The sequence below is a fragment of the Callospermophilus lateralis genome, chromosome 13 (assembly GCF_048772815.1).
Source record: "Callospermophilus lateralis isolate mCalLat2 chromosome 13, mCalLat2.hap1, whole genome shotgun sequence".
Taxonomy (NCBI): Eukaryota; Metazoa; Chordata; class Mammalia; order Rodentia; family Sciuridae; genus Callospermophilus; species Callospermophilus lateralis.
In genome coordinates, this window is record NC_135317.1 from 107,001,428 (window position 1) to 107,022,717 (window position 21,290).

Consider the following 21,290-nt stretch of genomic DNA (forward strand, 5'->3'; position numbering starts at 1 on the left):
GCAGGAACACTGCAAGTCTGAGGCAGGCTTAGCAAAACCCTATCTTAAAATAAAAAAATAAAAAGTTCTGGGGATATAGCTTAGTGGTAAAGTTCTCTTGGCTTTTACCCCCAGTACCACCCTTCTCCTCAAAACAAAACAAAACAAAAACTCTGGATGGTCAACAGCTTACAGTGAAATCTGGAATTTGGAGAGAGGTAAAAACCCAGAAACCAGCACCTTCAGAAGCAGCTTGTACCCATGCTGCTTCAGTGACTGAGTGCACCAGGCACCACTGATCATGGGAGGACGACCACAGGCAAAGACCAAGGGCTTTGAAAAGAGAAGTGAAAAGCCTTTAGTGTGATTTTATCATCCCACTGAAGTAAAAAAGGAAAATGTTATTAAATTTAAAAAGAATAGAGAAAGTCCTTTTTCATTACAGAAAGATTGGAAAAGGCAGGTAACAGCAAGGCATTCAATAAAAACTCCATTTTAGGATGTCTTAAAACAACCAACTTCTTTAATTACAAAGCGACAAACATGCAAACGGCAAGTGTAGAAATTTATTTGACCCGCATTCTCCCTACAATGAAAAGGACCCTCGGCACTGTCCTGAGCCCCCTGCAGGTCAGGGAGCGTATTGCACCTTGTCTTCCAGCACTCCTCACACATGGCAGAAAGCTGTAAAAACATTTTGTTTTGTTTTACGCACTCTCCCAAATTCATGCACACACTCACTCCAAACTAATGTTAGGTCAACCCCCCAAAGGGAAAAACTCCAAAAACCATAACCTTAAAATTGCACTAAAGTTCTGTAAAGAAAAAAATATAATGAATGTCTTATACAAATTCCAGAACATCCAAGTGCTTGCCAAATAGAGGTGGTTACTCCTCATCTTCATTTTCATTCTCCTGACCAGAGCCTTCTGATCTGTCACCCTCCGACCGGTCTGGAAAAAACGGACAAGACAATCACATAAAGAAATGCTTTTAAGGGGCTGGGGTTATGGCTCAGTGGTAGAGCGCTCGCCTGGCATGTGCAAGGCCCTGGGTTTGATCCTCAGCACCACATAAAAATAAATAATAAAGTTAAAAAAAAAAGTTTCCCAACTAAGATTAAAAAAAAAAAAAAAAAAAAAAAAGAAATGCTTTTAATATTAAAACTACAAATATTTTTCTTCATTAATTCAGAAAACATATGTAAAACCAGTTCACAACTGTATGTTGGTAAGTTTTTAATTTTGCCTCCGAAGGTAAATAAAGATACAGCACCATGAGACTAGGATATGCATATAGCTCTTCCCTCCCTGCTTCCCTGCCTCCCTCTCTCCTTTTTTTTTGGTACTGGAGATTAAACCCAGGGGTGTTCTAACCCTGAACTACATCCACATCCCTTGTTACTTTTTATACTGAGACAGGGTTCTCCCTAAGCTGCTGAGGCTGGCCTCAAACTTGGGATCCTCCTGTTTCAGCCTCTGAAGTCGCTGGGATTACAGACATGTGCCATGGCACCCAGCGTGGACATGCACAAGAAAGCATAAGTTTTACATATACAAAACACAAATATTAAAAAAAAAAAAAAAAAAAAAAACTTGTACAGATCTTGATATATTTGAAAACTACCACAATTGTGTAAAGCTCTTGGCCCTCGCCTGTCTCCTTGGGGCATGCTTTGACCTAACCCTTTACTGCGGATTCCCTGACTTGAAAGCGGTAGCATTTCCTCTCTACCCTGTTTTCCCATCTTCATCTGTAGTGTGGCAACTGAAGAAACTTGATGAAGCAGCCCACAGACTTTGAGATGGCTGATGCTGCCTGACAGCATGTTATTGCCTCTGACATTACTGCTAGTACCATAAAAGAAAAAAGAGAGTTCTCTGACTTACTTGATTGCTGGGTGAAAATCTTATTGTATGAGGGCAACAGTAAAAACGAGACTACAGGTAGGTGAATGACTGCAAAGGCAGGTATCTTTTGGAGGAGAGTAGACATCATTTGCTGATGGAGCAATCTGTCAAATAACTGAGTTCTATTTGATGATAGGTACTGAAAACCCACCACATAAACAATGGCTATTGAGATCTCCAAGGTCCATAGGTATAAAGGAGAAATATCAAGAGCTAATGTAAAATTTTATGTTAATATATTTAGACTCAATCTTAAAAACATGGAGAGGTAAAGAAGAATTTTAAGCAGGGGAGAAACCAATCTGGATTCTAAAATATTCTAAGAGCCTAGAATGGTCCATACACACCATTACCTTTTTCCAAAGCTTCTCAAAGCTCTCAGAGGATGTTGGAACTGCCTTACATTTCAAGAAGTGGCCTAGAAGCCAGATGTGGTGGCATACATGATCCTAGCAATTTGGAAGGCTGAAATAGGAGTGTCTCAGTTTAAGGACAGCCCCAAAAACTTAACAAGACCATGTCTCAAAATTTAAAATGAGCTGGGCGCAGTGGCCCATACTTGTAATCCCAGCAGCTTGGGAGGCTGAGGCAGGAGGACTGCAAGTTCAAAGCCAGCCTCAGCAAAAGTGAGGTGCTAAGCAACTCAGTGAGACCCTGTCTCTGAATAAAATACAAAATAGGGCTGGGGATGTGGCTCAGTGGTCGAATGCTCCCCAGTTCAAACCCTGGTACCACAAAAAAAAAAAAAAAAAAAAGGGGGGGGGGGCTGGGGATGTAGCTCAGTGATAAAATGCCACCGCTTTCAATCCCCAGCACACACACACACACACAAAAAAAGGACGTATCCTAGAAATTTTTAGTCAACTATTATTCATGAGAATAATTTTGTTTGTCTCTTTAAAATACAGAAGATCACACCCTACTCAGATAACATGAATCAGAATCTTTAGGGGATAGAATCACATTATTTGATTATTTATAGTTTTAAAAAGCCCCACAGGTGATCTGATGAGGATCCTTCATTAAAAAAAGTCACAGCTTCGTGGGAGTGCTGGGGAATGATATTGACCAAATTATACTGTCATATTGTGTAGATGCATGAATATGTAAAAACAAATCCCATCAGTATGCACACAACTATAATGCACCAATGAAAAAATGTGGAAAATAAATTTTTTAAAAATCACAGCTGTAGCAGGATGGAACTACTATTTAATTCCTTGGACCTCCCAGGAAGTCTTCTGAAGGGTTACAGTAAGCAAAGCAAGAAATGTGGCCTGGGATCAGATCACCAGAGGACCGCATGCCTTAGCGACCTGAGTATGTCACAGGGAAGAAATGAATGGGTCAATGGAAGTAAGAACTTGGAAGCTAGTTTCAAATTCAGGCTTTTAACATTTATTAGATGTGTGATCTGATGCAAGTATTAAAAATAGCGTATTTTGTAAAGGGTTGGGGCTGAAAGAGGATAAATCTCTGAAATGATTACATAATACTTAACATATGTACTCTATAAATGGTAGCTATTATTACTAAACAGTCATATCTAATATGAAGAAATGAAACCAGTGCAAAAGAGATAAATACTGTTTATAATAAATACTGAACTTTTTCTGTTGTTGTGAATACAGATACTTCAATTTCCTCTTAAATCTTAGCTGTATTATATGGATTTTTGGTTTATCTGTGCCTCTGAATCTCAGTTTATAATATAAAACAAAAAATTGAAAAAAACACTAAACTATCTGTTAAATCTTAGCATATTACAATGCTTTTATCTGGGCTGTTTTTAAATAAATTTATTAAAGTATACATATTTCTGGTTCACAGTGATGCATGCCTATAACCCCACTGGCTTGGGAGGCTGAGGCAAGAGGATTTCAAATTCAAAGCCAGTCTCAGCAATTTAGGCCTTAAGTAACTTACTGAGAACCTGTCTCAAGATAAAAAATAAAAAGAGCTGAAGATGTAGCACAATGGCTAAGTGCCCCTGGGTTCAATCCCTGGTACCAAAAAAAAAAAAAAAAAAAAAAAAAAATATATATATATATATATATATACTATTTTAATTTTTTTCTTTTTTTTTTTTTAATATTTATTGTTTAGTTTTCGATGGACACAACATCTTTCTTTGTATGGGTGCTGAAGATCGAACCCCGGGCCGCATGCATGCCAGGCGAGCGCCTTACCACTTGAGCCACATCCCCAGCCCTATATATACTATTTTAACATTTTAAGGGTTATGGTACAGTCTGTACTCTGAGGAGAAAAAAAAAAAGGAGCTGATAAAAGTTTCATTTTGGGGCTGAAGATGTGGCTCAAGCAGTAGCGCACTCGCCAGGCATGCATGTGGCCCGGGTTTGATCCTCAGCACCACATACAAGCAAAGATGTTGTGTCTGCGGGAAACTAAAAAAAAAAAAAAAAAAAATTAAAATTCTCTCTCTCTCTCCCCGTTTAAAAAAAAATAAAGTTTCATTTTGACCATTTTTCAATATAAATCACTGCTCAAAGGTCAAGTGTTCACATAAATCCTAGTTAAGTTGCTTTCATTTTGTGATATTAAGGAAATTATATAAATCCCTTTGAAGTAGAACTTTTAATAAGATGTTGTACAAATATAACAATATTAATAGAATAGTAAACTCTTACCAGCTCGGATGTGATTCAGAGAGGCCAACATCCTCAGCATGAAAGAGGCTGGGACGGTGATGGTGTTTCTGGTTTCTTCCAGCATCAGCTCGTTGCGGGTTATGACCTACAGGCAAGGTAAGCAACCACGTTGACAGAGTGGCTATATGCTCCCAGAAGATGAAGGAAATTCTAAGAAATCAGTACATCCCAGCAAGAATGATTTCATTTGCCTTTCAGCTACTCAATGGCAAATAATTAGTTCACCTTGTATTTAAAGGAGGAAGATCAGAGAACACTCTTTTAACTGGCAGAAAGACTAAGAGGAAATGTTGTGACTATTTAGAATGTTCAGAGTTCAAATGAGCTCTTCAGTGCTGGCTCGTGTCCAGATCAGTCTTTGTGCTGATTTCTCATTCAACACAACGTGTTAAACTGTTATCCCTAGTCACGTATGTGTATCCCTTGAGAAGATGCTATTCTGAGACAAAGTAAAAAAGAAACTTTTGGGCAAGCTTTGGCAATAAACTGAGTAGCAAGAATAGTACCCAAATGCATAATATTCATGAATAGCTACGGACTGAATGTGTAATCATGAGCAAAGAGAAGAAGAGGAATAGTAGAGTATGTGGCAGGAAAAGAAAAGGAAGAAACAAAGTGTCAGAGAAGATGTAATCTCAAAAGTTACCCTATGATGCAACAACCATCCCACGTTCATCAGGGTTGCCCGTGGGCCCTGTAGAGACCTGTCCTGCCTACCATTTCCATCCAACTGAGATGCTTTGTCTACATACTCTGAGGTTCATGCACACTGACGGTCCATCTACCTTATAGTCTCTTGGCATGTGCGAAGCCTTGTGCTCAAAGCTCCTCTGCTCCTCGTCTAGTTCCCAACATCTCTGGGGGAGACCTCCCCTTCCCATCTACCATATTTACCAGCACAATGTTCCAGCTTCAAAACAACATGTATACATCTCTAACTGATACTGATCCCATTATAATCTAGTTATTTGTTTATATGCCTTTCCAACTAGACTTTTAAGTTTTATCTTTTTAAAGTCAGCACTATGACTGACAAATACCATGTATTTTATAAATCTCTATACAATGAATATCAGCATAGGTGGTGGCTTGTGCTGTGAACCATCCATCTTGGTAAAGTAGTGCTTTCCAACTTATACTTTTAAGAACAGACCCTCATTTTCCTAAGAAATCTCATACAAAAACCCACAAATGAAAACCCTCATTAAAGTTCGGGAGGAGTTCAGTCTTCCTATCACCTGCTTTACAGAACTTAGTTTGGAAATTTCTGCTTCAACAAGAAGCTAAGGAAAATTTAAAATACAGTAATTAAGGAAAAGATTCTCTAATCATTTGTTCTGTTATAAACTGATTCCAGAGGAGACCATTTCCTTTTTAAGAAAAACAGAAAATGTCTATGATTAGGGAGGATAGCTTATAGAGCACAATTATTTTTAAAAGGACAGAATTTCTTAATGATTTTTATCATAATTAGCACACCAGCCAAATCTATTTTTCTTAAACCACAACATACCTAATCTGATAGTACTCTAAGACACCATTTTGGTTTTAACTCTCTAGTCTTATAAGAATGTTTTATCTTAATTTTTCTTTTTAAGAGTTTACCTCACTAACTGCATTCACTTGTTTTATGTTGCTAATAAACTGCTTTTCCTTAGAATAGCATGCTAGGAACCAATTAAATATGGCCTATCATAAGTATAATAAAAATCTTACTTCATCAGCAAGTTTTCGGTTAAAAATCCTTGACTCTTCTAGTGGTGACCAGATTTTTATGTCATAATCTATGCCAGATGAGGCTAGAACTAGAAATAAAATGTACATATTAGTATAAAGCTTAGAAACATGCCATTAATTCAAGACATGAACATATGAAGCATATATATAAACAGCAAAATCCAGCTTGAAGGGATACCATACCTGTTCCTTTGCCTGTTAATTAAGAATATAAGATAATATATTTTGAAGATCTCTGAAAAGTAACCCTTGAATAAAACTTTAAGACCATTTTGAAGTCCCTTAAATTTCTGCTTATTCACTGCTGTATTTCAAGACACATGACAAGGTCAAGCATAAGAGTAAGCCAATGCTCTTTTGCTCTGGTAAATTAATTCAGATACGTGAAGATTAAATAGACTCCCAGGTTCTTTGGATAATGCCAAGTTTAGTCCTTCCAGACATCTATGGCTGATGAGATCAAATGTAGGAGAGCTACTAAAGACACTCTTAACCTGTTTGCTTAGCCATTCTGCTGTGTCAGACTGTTCAAAACGCAAGCAGAGCACACTCAGCTCCAGAGGGACTCAGCAGGACACTCTGGGGGATGCTTGCATTGTACAAAACCAGGAGAGCACAGTGCTGAGGAATGGTGCCTTACTTGGGTCAAACGGATGTGGCTGCAAGCAGTTCACCACATGGTTATCCGCTTCCAGAAGCATCAAGTGCTCGGCCGTATGCCGATCCCAGATGAAGATGTGGCCACAGTCGGAGCCACTCATCACAAAGTTAGCACCCCAGAAGTTGGCTTCTTTTATCTAAGGGTTTAAAAAAAGTGAATTATAATAAAATTCAAATTAAAGATACCAAAACAAGATCTATTCTTATGTTAAAAAAAAAAAAAAAAGTCAAAAGAAATTGGCTTGGAAAAACAAAAAAGTTAAAAACCTGAAGAATGCCTTGGTCTTCCAGCATTAAGTCATTATAGGGATAAGACAGAGGCAGGGATGCAAGGTGCCCCTGACAACAGACTTGGCTTTGTTGGATACTATTTTTATAGCACCTGAAACACTATTTTGCATGAAGCAGGTACTTTTCTAATGATTGCTAAAAGAATGAATGGGATTTCTGGGTTTTGGCAGTATAATAGAAATTTATTTATGTGTGTCAAACTCTCAAAACTGTTCCATTTTTTGCTTTATAAGACAATTAAATGATTCAAAGAAAAAAGAAATTGTCAGCAGGTGCAGTAGTGCATGCCTGTAATCCCAGTGGCTCAGGGGTTAAAGATAGTATGATCATGAGTTCAAAGCCAGCCTCAGCAATTTAGAGAGGCCCTAAGCAACATACTGAGAGACCCTGTTTCGAAATAAAATATAAAAAAGGGCTGGGGATGTGGCTCAGTAGTTACACACCCCTGGATTTAAAATTCCCTGGTAACCAAAAAAAAAAAAGAAAGAAACAAAAAAAAAAAAAAAAAAAGGAAATTATATTTAACTAAAGGAACAAAAAATACCAATCTTTTTCATTAGCAATCAGAAGCTTATACAATTCAAGATCTTGGAAAATATAAACCTAATTACATTAATGCAGCAATAAGAATAAGCAATGAGATACTAGAATGAATATGAACAAATACAACGACATCTTTTGATAGACACATGAATGAATCATCATAAAAATCTTTGAACTTCAGATCAGGATTTAAAAAAAACATCTTTTCTGCAGCTGCTACTGTGCCATGTTTGGTGCTTACACAGAAGAGGGGAGCCAGCTTTGATGGCACTTGGAGCTACTGCTGCATTTAATACTTGTCTTCTTTTAAAAATCCCTTTCCCTAATTATTTTCATCTAAAATTTTTACCAGAAAAGTGAACAAAACATAAGCTGGTTACTGCTATTAAGGAGAATCCTTTAAAAAAGTGATTCAACTGTTAGTATTGATGATATCTATAGAGACAACCAGCTTATTATTTTCTTACCTCAAAGTTAATTTCTACCTACATCCTAAAGAAATCAGGTTAAGACAGATTCTGTCATAATACATGAATGGTTCCAAGTAATAGTTATATTCAAAATCCTTAAAGACTCTATTACTAAATGTCATAATTAAAGTAGTTTTGTTTCTATTATGTAATCAACCTGGATGTCATAAATCTAAGCTCTTATTTCCAAATCTAACAAAGGTGCTAATATGTGCTTTAAAAAAAAAAAAAAAAATCTATAGCCGGTTTCCTGGTAGACATCAAGTACAAAAGAACAAAAAAGAAAGTAAAGCCATAGCAACCTGTGTATGTTAAAATAAGAAAGATCAATAAATATTTATTCAGAAGGGTAGAATTTTCTTACAAAAATAATGCTCTTTCATAATATATCAGAGGATTAAAAGAACCATGTGTGAATAAAAAGGTAACTGAAGGTTCAGTGTTATACTGAAACCATGCTGGCCATGTAGGAAGACCATCATTTTGGGGAAAATGTTTATATAATGAAACTGCAATTTCACCCAAGAACGCCAGGAGCATTTGGTACCATTGTCCTGGAGTTGCGATGACCCTTGTAAACCATCTTTACTAGAGGCCTTCTAATGTTCAAAGTATCCAGTTCTTCCATTTCTTTCCTTTCTTTTCTCCGCCTGAAGAACTCCTGAATGCGGGCAACAGCAGAGCGCCTGTGTATTAGTATTAGAACAAAACAGAAAAATTAAAAAAAAAAATTTCACTGGGCAGTTCAGAATGACAATGAGGAACTTCATAATACAGTGACTCCAAGACATACTTACATATATTATTTCAAGAATGCACCCCCAACCCAAAGCATAAAAAGGCAAACACAACAGTGAGACTACATCAGACTAGTTGAGTTACTGTAACAAAATATTTTAGTTAAGAGATCACTTAGAAATTTGGTACTCATTGAAAAAGTAAAGGAAATAGCATGCGACACACTGGTTTTTTAAAAAGCTACCTTAGAAAATCAGAATACACACAAAATTCATGTGCAATTTTACTACAAATAAAATATTTCCTAGTCAACATTCTCTATCCTCTTCATATTAGGAAAAATAAAAAGTGTAAAGAGAAACCAAAAGAAACTACTAGTCAGACATAATAGCAAGTGATAAACTAATAGTTTGAGATTTAAACATTGTTTAAATATGTTCCAAGAACAGACTAGTCAGGAAAAAGAGAATAAATATTAATACATAAGGAATAAAAAACTTTGAAACACATCCTTCTATATGAACTCCACACAGGAGCAGAAATCTGGAGTTACTAACACAGATTTACCCTCCTAGGAAATGAGGCAATGATGGAATTGAGGATTCAACTCTTTAAACTGATTTACTTGCAGAAGAAACTCCTCCTAACTTAAGATATTACATAATAATTTTGTAGTTTGAATTTGTTACTTAAAATATTTTTATTTTGACATAACAGAACAACATTTATTTTAAAAGCCTACAAATCAGAAAGAAAAACAAACTACATCACATTAATACACACAAAAATGTTCAATTTCACTAATAATAAAATTAGCAACAAATTACTCTTTTTAAATTTACCCAATTGAAAAGATTTCCCCATCTATCAGAGTCAAGAGTGTGGGAAACCATGCCACACTGCAGGAGTTTCAAAGTGGTTCTACCATCAAAAGAATGGATACTGACTTATCCTAAACACTCCACTGAATGACAACACACACACAGGAAGGCCTAAAACCACAGAGGCCCACAGTCTCCCCCATGGGACAGGCCCTTCTGCCAGAACCAGCACTGGCAGACAGAGCATGACAGAAGTCCACATGCCTTCATACCTGCTCCTTTGAGGAAAAAATTCTTTTCCCTTAAAGAAAAACAATTTACCGACTTGAATTTTTTTTAACCATGTGTTGATTTTGCTTGTTGGTGATGTTTAATTAAATGGAATCATACAATACATATTCTCTTGTGTCTGTGTGTGTGTGTGTGTGCGTGTGCGTGCGTGTGCGTGTGTGTATCGGGGATTGAACTCAGGGGTGCTTAACCACTGAGCTACATCCCCAGCTTTTGTTTATTTTATAATTTTGAGACAGGGTCTCACTAAGTTGCTGAGGCTGGTCTTGAACTCACAATCCTCCTCTTAGCCTCCCATGTTCCTGGGACTAAGGAGTGTGCCACCACGCCCAGCACATGTACAGCTTCTTAGCTTCAACATATTTGTAAGATTCATCTGTGTTGTTATATTTAGCTGTAGTTCATCTTCTTTGCTGTAGAGTATTACTTTGTGTAAATATGTATTAATCCATTCTACCACTGGCGGATATTGGGCGGTGGGAAAAAAGTGTGGGAAACCATGCCACACTGCATATTGGGCGGTAAGTTTTGATTATTGTTCATTACTATCAACATTTGTTTGTCTTTTGGTGAACATATTTACATTTTTATGTTGGATATATACCTCAAAGAGTAAACTACTAGACACAGGATGAGCATACTTTTCAACTTTTAATAGATATTCCCTGTTTTCCAAAGTGGTTGTACAAATTTAAACTCCCATTAGCATGTAATTAGAGTTTCAGTACAATCATTTTTTAAGAAAAAAAATTAAATATATTTAAGGCTTAAAACATGTATAGGCTTTGACTGAGTATTTTACTTTGAAAAGTGTAATCTATATTAAAGCAAATATGCACATATACAGATATCTTTTTTCATCATAGAACTGTAAGTGACAAAGACTGAAAATCATCTAAAATGTTCAGGTAGAAAAGACAGTTTAAATTATGACACAGTCATATAATAAAATATTTGTTGCCAATAAAAATGGTAAAAAAAGATCCATAAAAACGACATGAAAGATACTGAATTCAAGACACAGGCTCAACAATAATTCATAGGAAGCAAATGTACACATGCACAGGAAGGGTTGAAGAGAGGAGTGAATTATTGGTAAGTTGCTAAGTGATTCTATATTCTGTACTTCCTTTTTTGGGGGGAACTGAGGGTTGAACCCAGGCGTGCTTGATTAGTGAGCCATATCCCCAGCCCTTTTATTTTGAGTTAGGGTCCCACTTAGTTACTGAGACTGGCCTTGAACTTGCCCTCTTCCTGCTTCAGTTTCCTGAAGTGCTGGAATTGCAGGCATGGCCACCACACCTGGCTGGACTCACACTTTTACATAAAACAAAACATCACACTCTACGCTATTCAGGCTAATTAGAAAAGTGTTTAAAACTTTCTCTGGGGTTGGGGTGTAGCTCAGTGGTAAACATCTGTCTGGCATGGGAATTGATCCCCAGCATCATGGGCGGAAGGGTAGAGATGGGGAAGAAGATGAAGCAACAAAAAGTTAAAAAAAAACACAATGTAAAATTTTTCCTCTAAGAAGGGAGACTATGCAGAAGGTTCAAGTTAGATCTAACAACTAGACAGGAAGCTGACTTGTTTTAGTTTTCTAATTATCCCTTTCTGATTGGGAGGGAAAAAGTGGAAAGGATTGTGAGGTTAAATGTTCTCAAAAGATACAAAATTAAAATGGTTGGAGATCTATCCCTTTTTTTCTAAAGTGAAAGAGATTAGAAAGAACACTATGAATTAGTTAATAAGTGATTAAGGGGATTGTAGATGTACCTCCAGAATAGAGTAAGTGCTTAGCATGCTCATGACAAGTTCCTGGTTTCAATTCCTAGCACAAAACAACAACAAAGGTAATTAGGAAGAAATTAATAAAGGAAGACCTCTTTCACTAAGAAAGTAGAGTAGGCAGCAGAGGAAATAACCTTGCTGATAAGCAAAAAGCTTTTAGAAGCTGTAAAGGGAAGAAGAAATTATGGGGGACAGGTTAAGAATTTATGAATGGCATCTCATGTAATAAGAATAAATGTGGACAAAATTAAGGCTGTTATTAATGAAGTGATAATAATCAATAATTAGAACTATACCAAATCATAAATGTTCATTTGAAAGTTTTGCTATATAAAGTTTTGCTAACATTTGTTTGGTTTAACTGTCCTATCAAAGTATCTTTTTAAAAACCTCCAAGTTATACAGTTGTTATGTAGTTTAAATTAAAAAATTAGATCACCTACCATGAAGGAAAATTATAAAAATTATAAAAGCAGGAGAAAAAGCTTTAGGTGCAAAAATTTCAAACTAGAAAATACAAAGTGACAGCAGATATTACAACTATGCACACAGTCATGTAAATATCCTACTCAGCTAAAAGTTGTAAAGAAACGATAAACTCAGATGCACTGAAACAACTTTCCTAGAGGACACTTTATAAGAAACACTGAACAACATTTGAAAGGTCATTGAAAAAAATAAATTGGTAACATATCATTTTGCAAACTGATAAAAAAAATAAATGATGTTTATATATGAAGAATACCAATTAGCAAATATTTATTAAAACTTATTATTTGCAAAATTCTTCTTTTTTTGTTAATTTTTCAATTAACAAACAAACAAGCAAACATGGTACTAGAAATTGAACCCAGGGCTTCATGCATGCTAGGCAAGTGCCCTACCAACCTATACCCCCAGCTCCAGTTATTACTTTCATGACATGTTATGTTCATTTGGCATATAACTTAAAATCATAAAAGACATTACATGGCTAAATAAAAAAGGAAAAGTTGGAGGTAAATAATAAAGTAATAAATAACAAAATACATTCCAACCTAATGGAGGAAAAAATATTAATGAAAATAAAACAAAACAGCTGGATGCGCTGGCCCACACTTGTAATCCCAATGAATTGGGAGGCTGAGGCAGGAGGATCACAAGTTCAAAGCCAGCCCCAGCAACTTAGCAAAACCCTGTCTCAAAATAAAAATTAAAAAGGGCTGGGGATATGCCTCAGTGGTAAAGTGCCTCTGGTTTAGTCCCTGGTCCCTATGCCGCAATCCCCCAAAATAAAGAAAACAAAAAAACAATGGGAAGTAAAAAGTTTGAAGTCAATCCAAAAATAGCCATAATCATAATAAATTCCAATTAACTGACCTATGGAGAAAGAGTCCAGAACACATCTAAAACACAAGGATGAGAAAGGCCTAAAAGATATTGAGCAAATACCAATTAAACGAAAGGCGGGACAGGTGCAGTGGTGCATGCCTGTAATCCCAGTGGCTTGGGAGGCTGAAGCAGGAGGATCTCGAGTTCAAAGCCAGCCTAAGCAAAAGTGAGGTGCTACGCAATTCAGTGAGACCCTGTCTCTAAATAAAACACAAAATAGGGCTCGGATGTGGTTCAGTGGCCAAGTGCCCCTGAGTTCAATCCCTGGTATCAGCTCCCCCACCAAAACCCAAAACAAAACAAAACAAAACAAAAATAAAAAAGGAAAGGCAGCATAGTATGTTAATCAGACAAAGCAGACTAAGGTCAAAAAGAGCATTAAATACAGAGGCTCAATTTTTGATACAGGATGAAGGGATACAAGAAGGAAGATTTGCCATGTTTGTCTCAAAATTGCATTAATGAAAACTATAGAATGCTAAAGATAGAAATTAGAGAAAACCTTAGAAGATGGAAAGATCTCCCTTATTCCTGGATAGACAGAATAAATATTGTCAAAATGAAAACACTTCCAAAAGCACTATACAGATTTAATGTAATTCCAATCAAAATCTCAATGACATCCTCATAGAAATAGAAAAAGCAGTCATGAAATTCATCTGGAAAAATAAAGAGACCCAGAATAGTTAAAGCAATCCTTAGCAAGAAAGTGCAGCATGTGGTACCACTAAACCAGACCTTAAACTATACTACAGGGTAACAGTAACAAAAACAGCATGGTATTAGCATCAAAACAGACTGGTAGACCAATGGTACAGAATATAGAGAACACAGAGACTAACCCACATAATTATAGTTATCTTATATTAAACAAAGGTGCCAAAAAAAGTACATTGGAGAAAAGATAGCCTATTCAACAAATGGTGCTGGGAAAACTGGAAATCCATCAACAAAATGAAATTAAACCCCTATCTCTCACCACACACAAAATTCAACTCAAAGTGGATCAAGGACTTAGGAAAAAGCCAGAGACCCTGCATCTAACAGAAGAAAAAGTAGGGTCAAATCTCTATCTTACATTAATAGATCAAGAGAAGGAGCCACACAGGGGACAGCAGCAACACAAACTAAGATTTTCAGAGGTTGAACGGCTCCCTCCTCAGTCAGATCAGGCTGCAAAGCCCAGGCAAAGCTCTGCCACTGCCCTCTCTGGGCTGGGCTGTGTTTGAATCAGCTGAGCTGAGAGCTCAGAGGACAGAAGATGTATCGTCACTATCACCAGTATCCATCAGTAAGTGCACAGCTGGCTCTTGAGTGGATAAAACAACATATCAAAATTGACTCATCCAGGAATTTCAAAGTGCCAACAAACAGCACAAGAATATCAGTAGTTATTCTATTTTGGAGAAACATTTAAAAGAGAAAGACTGAGTGAATCTGAAGGACATACAACTGACCTAAGGAAATAAAACGTAGATTCCTGACTTATATTTTTATTATTAAAACTCCACAATGCAGAAAATTCTGTTTCTAAAGGTTCAGCAAAATTTTGTAACTCCAAGGTTAAATTAAGAAGTCACACGAACCAGAAATGGTCTATAAACCACATTTTAAAAAATACCAATTTGTCACATTTAGTAAAGAACTAGGCTAACTATAAGCATAAATCCAGTAGGCAGCATTTTAAAAATATAAATCATTGGTTACTTTGCCTGCTGTTTTCAACATAGTAAACCATTTTATAGAACACCCTATAGACAGCTGAAGAGGCACAAAGTATTGGTATTTTAGGTATTGTTAAAAATAGCTTGTGGGAGAACAAAGAATCTTTGGCATAAAAATCAAAGATCGGAGAGGACTGATTTGTTCAGACTGGGAAAAAATGACTTAAGGGTTTGCTGGGTGAGGTGATGCACACCTGTAATCCCAGCGGCTTGAGAGGCTGAGGCAGAATACCTAGTTCAAAGCCAGTCTCAGCAAAAGTGAGGCACTAAATAACTCTGTCTCTAATAAAATACAAAATAGGGCTGGGGATGTGGCTCAGTGGTCCAGTGCCCCTGAGTTCAATTCCCAGTACTCCTCCCACTGAAAGACTTAAAAGGTAATTCAGTTGGCCTAACAAGGCTAATAAAAGACACTGTTCTAAAAACAAGACAGGAAGATGACTAGAATTACAGCAGGTGGATTTTGAATATGTAGACATTCTTTTCTATACAGGTATAAAACTCTAAACAGTGAGGTTGTAGACAGCCTCCTTGTCTGGGTTTCTAATGCCTGGAATGCAATAAGAATGATCTGGAAGGACAGCATTTCTAAAATTGTGGGATTTTCATAGGTGTTCCAGAAAATAGGTTTATGATCAAGTAAGCGTAGTCAATGATGAATTAAAGCAGGTTTCTTTGCTGAAAGTTGTCTTAGAGGTTTTATTATGCTAATTGCACCGTGAATCTCAAAAAAAAAGGCACACACAGTGTAATAGTTCCCAAATTTTGTCATCAGAACCTTCAGACAAAAGTCACCTCCATCTTCCCAATTTTATAGTTGAATTCTTTTTTAAAAAAAATTTTTATTTATACATGACAATGGAATGCTTTACAATTCTTACTGCACATACAGAGCACAATTTTTCATATCTCTGGTTGTATACAAAGTATATTCACACCAATTCGTGTCTTCAAACATGTACTTTGGATAATAATGTCCACCACATTCCACCATCATTAATAACCCCAGCCCCCTCCCTTCCCCTCCCACACCTCTACGCTATCTAGAGTTTGACTATTCCTCCCATGCTCCCTTCTCCCTATCCCACTATGAATCAGCCTCCTTATACCAAATAAAAAATTCAGCATTTGGTTTTTTTGGGATTAGCTAACTTTACTTAGCATTATCTTCTCTAACTCCATTTACCTGCAAATGCCATGATTTTATTCTCTTTTATTGCTGAGTAATATTCCATTGTGTATATATGCCACATTTTTTTTTATCCGTTCATCTATTGAAGGGCATCTGGGTTGGTTCCACAGTTTAGCTATTGTGAATTGTGCTGCTATAAACACTGATGTGGCTGTGTCCCTGTAGTATGCTGTTGTTAAGTCCTTTGGGTATAGACTGAGGAGAGGGATAGCTGGGTCATACAGTGGTTCCATTCCCAATTTTCCAAGAAATCTCCATACTGCTTTCCATATTGGCTGCACCAATTTGCAGTCCCACCAGCAGTGCATAGTTGAAATCTTATATCCAAAATTAGAGTTGTGTTTATTTTACAAAACTTGAGCTTGATTTTTCAACTCAAAGAATGAAGAATTAGGATTTTATAAACTTAAGCTATTCTTACACCACCAAATATTTCAACAGCAGAGTCTCTGTAGTAATTATCACATTTATATGCCTTTATAGTTTTATAATAGTTAAAATCTTTGGTAACAGAACCAAAGCTATTAGGGGTATGTGTCAAAGAAGAATCCACCATGTATGAGTAAGGTAGAGAAAGATACTAAAAGCAAAGAATAAATTCCATTTATCTATGTTTCTCTGTGTTAACTATAATTATGAATACCACAGTTTTTAAGTATTTGGGTTCAAAACCCACAAGTTCTCTTAACTTATACTGTGTATACATTTTTTTTTTAAATTGACTTAGTGATTTCAGAGAAAAAAGCCTAATTTAGAATCTGATTATTCAGACAGGGCAATTAGCTAAAATTTATCATGAAATTATGAACTTAAAAAGTGTTTATAGGGCTGGGGTGTAGATCAGTGATAGAGCTCATGTGTGAAGCACTGGGTTTGGTCCTCAGCACACATAAAAATAAAATATATTGTGTCCAACTATGACTAAAAAAGATTTTTAAAAAAGTGTTTATAGTACAAATAAATTTATGAATTTAGAGGATGTATTTCCTTTTTAAAAGTAATTCTTTTAAGTGCTTTAAAACACTTGTTTTATAGAAAAGTCATGTTAGTGTTGCTATTTCACTTTATCAACAAGAAAGGTCTTCCTTCCTATGTGGGGATTTCCGCATTTCAGCGTGCGTCTTTATCGCACCTGAAGTGTGTGGTGGATGGGTTGCTACAGCATCTTGCTGCTCCTGCTTCTCTTGGAGGGGTTTGGAGGAGGAGCTGGAATCTCTGCCTTACAATGGATTAGTAGACAAGGGAAGAGCAGCCCCTGGCTGCTGTCTTCAGCCAAGTCTGTTTACCAGCTGACTCTTACTGGTGGCTGGACAGCTGACTTCTGGAATGTTCCCTGCTTTGTTAGCCTGCCTGAGACACTGAACCCTGCTGCACCAGTGCCTACACTGTGTGTAAATATGACATGATTTCTGGTGAACACTTAATTTTCTTCAGGGTCTGGAATTTAGGCTGCTGTGGTTGGGTGCAGAGGCAGAGAGGGTATCTACAAGACCAGCCCCCAGGGAACACCCCGATTTTTGAGTTAAGCAGGCTTACCTGGGTAGAACCCAACACAAGTGTTACTGCATGTCACTATTGAATGAAGGTATACATCCTGCGTGAGGCCTCCTGGAAGACGGCTTGAAGGCTGTGCCTGGATTCTTCCATTTTAATCTTACGTCCTTGGAGTAATAAATAATCTCTGTGTTCCAAGTGCCTTTATACCAAGGAGTGTAAATTTCTGTTAAATTACTCTCTCATAGCAAGTCATTAAATATGTGAGAAGTCATAGAGCCTCTAAAACAACAATTCATAAGCCTCTCATTGATTTAATGTTTTAGAAGGTCGAGGAACAAAGCAGTAAGTGACATTGTCTCAGGAGATATGAATAGTAACCTAGTGAGTAGGTTTGTCAACTTTTGATTTCTATATGCACATATGTATTACACTGTTCTTAAAGGTGCTTACAGTTTTGAATAGGAAAACAAACATACATGCAATAAAATATGATAGGCACATAGTCGGGATTATGAAATACGTGGGCTAGGTAAAGTTTCCCAAAAAAGCCCAAGATGAATATTGATGAGGCAGCCAAAAAGATGACACTGGTGAGGGGAAGTCATTTCAGTCAGAGGGCACAGGTGGCATAATGCACGCATTTAGTAACACCCCAAGTTCACCTGATCTCAGCACCAGAGATCAGAGAGGCTGCACACCAGGCAGAGGCTCTCGCTCTGCCCCAGCAAGGGCCATAGGGAGTCTCTGGAGGCAGGGCCACAGGGAAGGCCTGAAGCGGATAGGAGGACTACTTTAAGAGACCAAGTGCGAGGTGACCAGAGAACAGCAGGATGTAGGTAGAGGATGACTACCACTGTACCCATCATCAAGAGGAGCAGGCAATGCAGCACGATCACTTAGAATGCTAGAACCTTATAGTAAGACACACTCACAAGACACTACAAGACAGTTCCTAGCAAAGAACAGTTACATGAATTGTAAAGAGAATCTGCGATTCTTTTATCTTAACAGAAATTTACACTCCTTGAACATCTATCCCTAATTGCTAACAGGGGAAGCAGAATTAATGTGTGTATTGTGTAGGAAATGACTGTCTTCCAATTACAAGTTTTCCCAGATAATCTCTATGTGAGGGAGAGAAGTATAAGTGTAATATCATTAACTCCAAAGGGAGGTTACTGTCACATTTTCTGTTTAACCACTGTCTATTAATTCAAAATAATCACCTCTTCAAGGCTTTAGCTTTTCTAAAATTCATTTAAAGGAACATAGTACTTTTAAACTACAATTTTCATTGTAAAAGAAGAAACCAGTTTTGGGCTCTTGTGCTAAAAAATATAAACCAAGAAAATCACACAGTCTTGAAACAAACTGGAATGATGGCCTGGCTGGTATCTCCTCTCTATTACTAATTATCTGTCATTAGATAACTAGTAATAAGCTAATTTGCAAAAAGTTATCTCACATATACCATAATGTTCAGTCTAGAAACATTAGCACAAGAATAAAAATAAGTTTGAGACTTTTACATGAGAATCCTGAGAACAGGAACTGATATTTATCTATAATTTTTGGTTTATTTTATTATTTCTGTGGTACCTATGAACAACTCTATTAATTTTATATTTCTGATTATTGCTACATATTTCATATTCTACTCTGTTTTTGAAACTGATGGTAAGTAATAGATAATATACCTCTAAGAATTAGGTATAAGTTGATTCTGTCAGTAAACAGGTTTTGGGTAGATGATTGATAGGATTGAGGTTCACTTTAAAGTCCTACTTAAAAACATACTCTCATATCAGACTTCAAATTAGAGATGAGTTTGAGGGTCATATATCATCTTGATCTGTGACATCCTTAAGTACTGAATTAAGAAAAACAGCTTTGAGAAATCAGAATCTTAAAACCTATGCAACATAATTAGAAGCAAGTTCATTTTTATTTGATTTCAGGAAAAAAATAATGAAAACTTGATAATTATTATGCCAATCAAGTTTTTAAAAAATTTAAGTTGCGTTCTTCAACAAAATACTCAAAGAGTACCCAATATTCAAAGGATACCATTTTGGATTACAGTTATTTTGTCATGACACACTTGAAGAGAACACCAGATATATCTGCACACAGATTTCTTTTTATTTTATTCCCATGCAGTGCATGCAGCTAAATATAGTTTGTGAAAAGCAACCTGCTTTACAAGGCTTAGAGTTCAGTAAGTTCAAAGGAGTATTAACTGTTAATAGGAAAGGTGGTTAGCTGTGGAAAGAGAGGACCTGGCAAATCCATCATAAAGAAGAAATAAAGAAGGAACATTCTGAATTACCTCATTATTCTATCACCTATTGTAGTTCCTCTGATATTAAATCTAGTGAAGGGAACACAATAACTAAAGTCACTTACAAAGACTCCAAAGAACCAAATATGTAAAGCATTAAGGTTACCACTTTTACCATCAATCATCTCAATCTAAAAAGAAATTTGCTTCCCTTTGTGACTCAGGGCATTAAAGAAGAATATGTCATCCAACTAAATGTGTACAAAGAAATTAAGCAAACAGACATAATCACTGAAGAAAGATTAGAAGGAAGACACTGCTCTCAATCTCTTTTATCTTTCAAATAAATAGAACTGAACCTGTCACAGAACGTGGGAAACTGTACTGAGTCATGAATTCCATCCCCTGGAACACCTACATTATGCTCCGCAGAGCTGAGCTGTGCTTTGGGAAATAAATCATTAGGCCTGGAGCTGACTCATGTGGCCTAAGCACAAGAGGATATAGAAGCAGCAAGCAAAGAGTAATAGGGCTTTTACCTCCCTAGGAGACCAGTTCTTTTTCTTTACTTTTTTGCCACTGCAATTTTCTTTAATAAAGAGTAAAGTAAAATCACCAAAAATATGGAATGAGTGGTTATAATGATGACTGCTAATACAGGTTGGCAAATTCACAGTACAAAGAATTCTGGCTTTAAAAACAATGGTCACCTTCCACAGAGACCAGAGTTGGTGGATACACCCACAACGCTATGCAAATAATATACACTTTAAAAAAATGATTAACAGGCAACATGGGATTAATCTTTTTTAACAATACTTTTTAGTTGTTGATGGACCTTTACTTATTTATTAATTTATATGTGGTTCTGAGAATCGAACCCAGTGTCTCACACATGCTAGGCAAGCGCTCTACCACTGAGCCACAACCTCAGCCCAGGATTAATATCTTTAATCTCTAGGGAGAAAATAGTTAAAGCTTCTTAATTAAACTGAGGCTACAACTAAAATTATTCAACATCAAGTGAGCACTGCTTCAGGAAGTTCATTTGCTTGTTTTGCACATCAATTTAATTTTCCTCTTAAATTCAGCAAGAGAAGAGCTACCAGCCAGGCCATCATTCCAAGGACTGCTCCACAATGGATCTGACATCTCTTCCACCATTCCAAGAGCACACACTCGACCTTCTGAATGCATCCCATAGGCAGTAAGGGGCACATGTGCTAATCTCATGTGTTGCTTTTAATTCCAGGATTACAAAGCATACATGTATTTATTTCATTTTTAGATTCATTTTCCATTTAATTTCTAATATTAATATT

At 36.6% G+C, this 21,290-nt stretch overlaps 1 protein-coding gene across 5 annotated transcripts in view; it reads right to left on the minus strand.

Moving 5' to 3' along the window:
- Positions 1 to 480: 480 nt before the first annotated feature.
- Positions 481 to 21,290, minus strand: part of Dcaf6 (DDB1 and CUL4 associated factor 6) — a 110,154-nt gene continuing 89,344 nt past the window's right edge. For 3 of the 5 annotated variants that reach the window (XM_076873003.2, XM_076873000.2, XM_076873002.2), the window contains 6 exons: positions 20,017 to 20,058; positions 8,810 to 8,948; positions 6,939 to 7,095; positions 6,278 to 6,366; positions 4,541 to 4,646; positions 481 to 932 (listed from right to left, as the gene is read on the minus strand). In XM_076873003.2, coding sequence (XP_076729118.1) covers positions 868 to 932; positions 4,541 to 4,646; positions 6,278 to 6,366; positions 6,939 to 7,095; positions 8,810 to 8,948; positions 20,017 to 20,058 — 598 coding nt within the window. In that variant the 3' untranslated portion in view covers positions 481 to 867. The remainder of the gene's footprint in view (positions 933 to 4,540; positions 4,647 to 6,277; positions 6,367 to 6,938; positions 7,096 to 8,809; positions 8,949 to 20,016; positions 20,059 to 21,290) is intronic. The other 2 variants (XM_076873001.2, XM_076873005.2) reach the window with 1 other exon arrangement.